At 54.9% G+C, this 6,363-nt stretch overlaps 2 protein-coding genes across 3 annotated transcripts in view; one reads left to right on the forward strand and one right to left on the reverse strand.

Moving 5' to 3' along the window:
* Vps9d1 (VPS9 domain containing 1) overlaps positions 1 to 622 on the reverse strand; it is an 11,844-nt gene extending 11,222 nt beyond the window's left edge. The window contains exons 1-2 of the mRNA XM_013035660.1: positions 583 to 622; positions 207 to 340 (exon numbers count right to left, since the gene is read on the reverse strand). Coding sequence (XP_012891114.1) covers positions 207 to 340; positions 583 to 622 — 174 coding nt within the window. The remainder of the gene's footprint in view (positions 1 to 206; positions 341 to 582) is intronic.
* Positions 257 to 6,363, forward strand: part of Znf276 (zinc finger protein 276) — a 12,770-nt gene continuing 6,663 nt past the window's right edge. Inside the window, exons 1-5 of one of the 2 annotated variants that reach the window (XM_013035675.1) lie at positions 257 to 904; positions 1,228 to 1,274; positions 1,366 to 1,812; positions 3,291 to 3,369; positions 4,441 to 4,524. In XM_013035675.1, coding sequence (XP_012891129.1) covers positions 621 to 904; positions 1,228 to 1,274; positions 1,366 to 1,812; positions 3,291 to 3,369; positions 4,441 to 4,524 — 941 coding nt within the window. In that variant the 5' untranslated portion in view covers positions 257 to 620. The remainder of the gene's footprint in view (positions 905 to 1,227; positions 1,275 to 1,365; positions 1,813 to 3,290; positions 3,370 to 4,440; positions 4,525 to 6,363) is intronic. The other variant, XM_013035673.1, reaches the window with a different exon arrangement.

Genomic DNA, 6,363 nt, shown 5'->3' on the forward strand with positions numbered 1-6,363 from the left:
GCGGGGCGGCGCGGGGCTCGGCGGGCCGCGGTGACGGGAAGATGGGCGCGGTCTCCCGGGTTGGCTCCCGTCCTGCTTGCTTTTGCGCAGTGTGACCTTGAGACACTTGCCTAACCTCTCTGAACCTCGGGTCCCTGCTGGACCCCAGCGTGGTGGCGGGGCCGTCGGGCGGGGCCCCTACCCGGTGCGGCCACCTTCCCACGCACCGCCCTGCCGCCCCGGGGCAGGCAGCCGGGGATGGGCAGGCCGGAAGTTGTTTCCTTGACGGCCTGGCGTGAGTGCGAGCCGGAATGAAGTTCTGCCTCGGGGCCGGGGGCACTGGGAACTCCTTGAAAGGAGCCTGGGCTGGAGGCCGGGGCAGGAGGATGGTGTCGAGGCCTCTGGGGGCAACTTACTGAGATCCTATCTCAGTTTTTTTGCCTGGAAGATTCTTGACCAGTGGCTCTTGGAAGAAGCCCACTCTTGAACAAGATCCTCCTCAGCCGCTGCTAGTGCTTTGGGAGGCCCCAAGAAGCCCTGGGAACGCGGCGGGGAGTGTGGGTCTCAGGCTGGTCACAGCCAGCCTTGCTCTCTGACCCTCACATCTGCTGCTTGGCCCAGGAGCAAGCCGGGCTGTTACCATGGGGCACTGTCGCCTCTGCCATGGGAAGTTTTCCTCGCGGAGCCTGCGGAGCCTGTCTGCCCAGGCACCGGGGGAGCGTGCAGAGAGACCATCCTCTGGGGAGCCGCTCTTCATCAGGGACTTCCAGAGCCTGCTGGGTGTGGCTGTGCTCCGCGACCCAGCCCTGCCCCAGTTTGTCTGCAAGAACTGCTACTCTCAGTTCTACCAGTGCCACAGCCTCCTCAGGTCCTTCCTACAGAGAGTCAACGCCTTCCCGACCGGCCCGCGGAACCCTTGTTCCAAGTAGGCTCTTGTTTCATTGCTTGGGATATTCAGGGGTCCCAAAGCCCGTGTCCTGCCTGCTGTTATAGGGAAGGAAGTGTGCTGGTGGTGGGCGGATGAGCCATACCTGCTCCTGTGAAAGCTAGTGTGAGTGCCACAGTACTGCTAAGAGATGAACAGGGGAGAGCAAGGTTTGCACAGGTCTAAGGGAAAAGTACCGCTGTCTGCCGAGGGTTACTGTGGAGAGGGGTATCTGGGAAAGACTGAGACTTCAGAGGCTCCTCTCAGGGAGTCCTGTAGGCCCAGGCTACAGGGCTGCTCATGGACACACCAATTCTTTGTAGGACTGGTGCTCAGCTCCCCACAGTGGCGGAGGAGGGTGCTTGTCTGGGTGAGTCCACCCCTGGTCCTGTGGTGGGCTTGGCAGTCTGGGCTGGGTGTTGGCCAGCCACAGGGCTCATAGCTTTGTTGACTCTCCTCAGTTGACCTGATCACTTCGAGCCCCCGCTGCCTACACGGCTTGGTGGGGTGGGTGCACGGACACGCGACTACCTGCAGGGCCCTACCCAGCCTCCGGGGGACGCTGACCTCCGAGTATTATGGCATCATCCAGACAGTGTGGGGCTGTGGCCAGGGCCATGACTACACCATGGACATGGATGCAAGCCGCAGAGCCCCCTTGCTGGACAGAGCGCTGGCAGTCAAGTGGGTGAGGGACAAGGAGACCATACCACGGCGAGCCCAGGACTTGAGGTCTAACCCCACTGGGGCTGCCTCTCAGCTCTACCAAGGCAGAGGAACCACAGCTGGGGCTGAGACCAAAATGCTGCCCACCCTGGATAAGGCCCCACCACCTTCAGAGGACAACTCTTTGGGACCTGGGCCAGGGCCCCAGTCTCAGCCAAGCCTGGCCCCCAGTGAGGCTCCAGGTAAGAGGCATCTTTGGCCTGTTACAGACCTACACTCGTTCATATTCTCTCTCTCTCCCCCTCCCTCCTTCCCTCCCCTTCTCTCTCCCTCTCTCCCCCCCCTTTCTTACCCTCCCACTCCCCCTTCCTCCCCCCCCTTCTCTCTCTTTTGTGCCAGTACTGGGACCTTGTGCTCTTTTTTTCTTTTGTTAAAGGCTGGCTCTCTACCACTTGAGCCACAGTTCCAACTTCCAGTTTTTTGGTGGTTAATTGGAGACAAGGGTCCCACAGACTTCTGCTTGGGAAAGACTCAAATCATGATCCTCACATCTCAGCCTCCTGAGTTGCTAGGGTTACAGGTGTGAGCTTCAGCGCCCTGACTGGAGTCCTGTCTTGAGCTGGGTGGCATTTCCTGCAGAAAGCCGTCTGGGCATCATAGTCCTAGTGTGGTGAATAAAGGAGCTGGTGGGAGAAGACCGGGAGCCAGCCCGAGTGCCCTGGAATGGCAGCTGCCCATGATAGCTGAGAGCAGGGATGAGCCGCCCGCCTGGCTGGGCTTCTCGTTCCTCCACGAGGGAGAAGGCCCCTGTGTCACCAGAGCTTCCCAGTGTCCAGTCATCCTCTAAGCCTGTGCTTAGGGCAGAGGGCACTGACTGTTCCTGTGGGCTGAGGGGACTGAAGGAGAGAGAATGGGATTCTTGTCTGTGGGGCATGGATGTAGGCCAGTGTGGCAGCCTCTTCTGCTGACTTGCTGAGGGCAAACAGGGCCCCTCTGTGGGGCCTGGACTCCACCCCTGTGCTGTGGGTTGTATACAGCTACTGCTGGGGTGTTAGGTTAGGAGGCCCTGGGACAGACTTCTGATTACCTTTGGACTTCTCTGTGAGTGTTCATCTGGTTTCTACATGAAAATCCAGAGTGGGTCTACAAAAAAAACGTAGGTACCTAGGTGGTTTGGCTAGTTATAGTAACCCAGATGAGATGACAGCTCCAGAGGGGAGCTTGGCTTTATAAACCGTACACAAGCTATTTTGATAACAACAGTCTTAAAAAATGGCTGGGAGTTGGTAGTTCATACCCGTAATCCTAGCTACTCAGCAAGCTGAGTCCTGGAAGACTGCCCACTGGGCAGGAACACTTCCCATTAACTAGCAAAATCCTGGAATAGAGACATGGCTCAAGTTGCAAAGTGCCAGCCATGAGCAAGAAAGCCAAGCAAGCATGAGGCCCCCGAGTTCAAGCCCTGTGTTTCATCCCTCCAAAAAAGGAGCAAAGAACAGCCCTGGGAGGCTGTGGAGAGGGCCAGGCTTGCTGGCCCGTGGTGCTGCCTGGGGCTTTTGGACATGAGGCCCGCTTAGTAAGGGCAAGGGCTGGGAGTGGAAGGAGGCAGCAGCTGAGGCCAGAGCACCCGAGGGTGTCATTAGACAAGGAGAGTGCCCCTTGCAGGCGAGACTCTTTTCTGTTTGGTGTTGGTGACCAGAGTCTGTTCTTTGTTTCCCAGGGCAACTGGGTGAGAAGCAGGTTCCATCTCCAACCTCGGATGATCGGGTAAAAGACGAGTTCAGTGACCTTTCTGAGGGGTGAGACAAGAGTGGGTTTAAAAAGCCTAAAATTTCTTCTTCAAAAACCAGACTCAGCTTCCCTAGAGCTGCTGCAGACGGGCTCTCCCTCCCTCTGAGGGGCGGGAGTTCAAGGTGTCTGGCTCCTTACTGGGCTTCTAGTCCCAGAGCAGCAGGCCTGTATTACAGGGAAGCAATGTTGATTCTGGAAGAGCAGTGTGGAGTTGCTTGTCTGACCTGCCCCAGGCTTGGTCCTCTGCGATTGCCTATACATTTGTTCCTTAAAGGCCTTAGGTTTGTGCCAACCCCAGATATTGCAAGAACAGAGGACCCCAGGTTCTGGCCCTTGGGGATGGTGATACTGAGCTAGAAGCAGAGGCTTTCTCCTAGAGGGGAAGAGGAGAGCTCCCCCTAGAAGGGCACAGCTGGGTGTGTCAGCTGAGTCCAGAGCTGCTGCCTCACGAGCTCAGGTGAAATGCACATGCACCTTTATCCCCATTGGGAGGCACAACCCCGCAGAGCGTCGGGGGTTCTTAGACTGCTAGCAGCCTGGGCCTCCCTCCATCCGGCTGCTGACCACTTGTGGGGGAACACCCAGCCTTTCTAGTCTGGCTGTGTTTGCTGTCTAACAAAGCCGAATAGTGATTTACATTTAAGGGTGAAGGTCACAGATTGTTTTCTTGCCTTTGTGAACTTTGAAATGCTGACAGTCTGTCAGCTCGAGTTCTTGATTATTGGGTGATGTGCTAATGTTCTCAGAGTACACCTATTGGGAGGCTCACCTCCAGCTTCCATGTTCTCTGGGCCCCATAGGAAAGCTCTTTCTGAATTGGAGTCCTGGCCTAGGAATGTTCACTTATGGGGCGATTGCTAGTTGTTTGATGCCAGTGACCCCCAGCTTGCCCTTCCTGTTAGGAAATGGATTGGGAGCTTGTGGATTTTAGATTTCCTGAGACCTTTTCAGAAGGAGTGAAGGAGGGGTGGGATTTGTGTGCTATGGGATTTGTGTGGTATCTTCAGACAGGAAAACCTGCTTGGGTCTGCATGTGCTCCAGGCAAAGGCTCTACTGAAGGCGCTCTCATCTCTCCTAGAGACTTCCTGAGTGAAGAGGAAAACGACAAGAAGCAAAACACACAGTCCTCGGATGAGTCCTTTGAGCCTTACCCAGAAAAGAAGTAAGGGTGCAGCCTTGCCTCCAGTACATGGGCCGAGGGTGGCATCAGAGTCTACATGGTAGCCATGGGGTTGGGGCATGGAGAGCCCGCGCACTGGCCAGCTTCCACCAAGATGGGAGGAGGCAAGTTGGAAAGGCCAGGTGGGCTGACCAGGCAGTGGAAGCAGAGTTCCCATTGTGCCTGTCACGTCCTTTTGGTGGTTTGGGGACCTGATCTGAGCTAGCAGACAGTTCCAGGGCCTTCGCAGTCCTATGTCATGTGCCCTCTGAAACCCAGGGACCTAGCCTGTTGGCTTCTGACAAACACTACTTATTTCTGTGGCCAGGCAGTTGTGGCCCGTGTCCTCGTTGTATGCTTTTGTGACTCTTGCCTTGACTTTGCTTTTCAATGGTTTCAATGGCTGGTTTCTTTGGTTTGTCTTTCAGCCAAGAAAATTTTACAAAAAGGTTGAGAATAAACTGAGTTTTTTTTTTTTTTGGGGGGGGGGCTATTCCGGGGCTTGAACTCTCGGCCTGAGTGTTTTCCTTGAGCTTTTGTGCTCAAGGCTAATGCTCTACACTTAGCCACAGCTCTCCTTTTGACTGGGCTTTCTTGCCCAAGCTGGCTTTGAACTGTGATCCTCAGATCTCCCGAGTAGCTAGGATTACAGGTGTGAGCCACCAGTGCTTGGCATTTTTGTTTGTTTGTTTTAAATCAGTTTACATTTGTTATGGGGGGGTGATGGTGGGATTTGATATATTTCCATACATGTTTACAATATTTTCCAATCAACCTTTCCCACTCTATTACTTTCTCTTCCCCAAACGATTTCAACCGCTTTTCTTGTTTCAGCTATTTTCATAGTTGCAAATAATTCAACCATATTTATTCTTTTTCTTCCTTGTTAGCCCAACCCCCTCCTGCTAGGGTACACCTTTCCCAGCTCCTATTCACCAACAGCTTTCATTGGGGTTCTTTATGCTATTTTCATTTGTACTTGGAATGTATTTCCAAAGGCCCCCCCTTACTGTGGAAGTTCTGACATTTGTTTTGGAAAGAGAAGTAAGGAAGAGATCAAAATAAGAATGTACAGCTGAGCTAGAGTATGCCAGTAGCCAGTGGGTAGGCTGGGAGCCAAGAGGAAGTGTGTAGTGGTCCCTACACTGAGGTATGGGTTGCCTTGAGGAAACCCTCCTTTGCTTCGGTTACACCTGGCCATACAGCCTGTATGGCTTTGTGCCCAGCAGACCTGGAGCCACTGGAGTAGGTGGCTGGTGGCCAGTGCTAGAGTAGGAGTAGGAGGGCCGACAGGTGGGGTGGTTCTGCTGAGCACCTGCTGTGCAGTCACAGCCCTCCGGACTCCAGATGCAGACGCGCCTCTAGTGAGAGAGGCAATTGCGGTGGGAACTGGACTCTACCAGGAGCAGAGCCAGGTGGCAGTGGACACAGCCCTCTGCCCATGACTTCGTACACTGACTTGGAGGCTGCTTGGCCCCTCCATACTGTGAGGACAGGAACCAAAGCAGCCCCTGGCCCAAGGGTCTAGCCCACACTTTTACCTCTTCATTCGGCCTTTAGACAGAGTTGCTAGCTGGGTCCTCCCTTTTTAAAAGCTGAGTTTCCAGTGTGTGATCAGATGCACTGTTTCCAGCCAGAGAACACCTGGGTCAGGAGAGGGCAGATAAGTGGCAGTCTCTGGTGGGACGCAGCATGGAGACTGTGCTCTGTGCAGCGCCTGCTTAAGCCAGTGGTCTGGGGCTGGGAAGGTGGCTCAGTGGTCGAGTGCTTGCCTTGCATGCTCGAGGCCCTGGGTTCGATTCCCCAGCACCAAATAAGCAAAAGGAAAAAAGCCGGAAGTGG

The sequence above is a fragment of the Dipodomys ordii genome, unplaced genomic scaffold (genome assembly GCF_000151885.1).
Source record: "Dipodomys ordii isolate 6190 unplaced genomic scaffold, Dord_2.0 Scaffold217, whole genome shotgun sequence".
NCBI lineage: Eukaryota > Metazoa > Chordata > Mammalia > Rodentia > Heteromyidae > Dipodomys > Dipodomys ordii.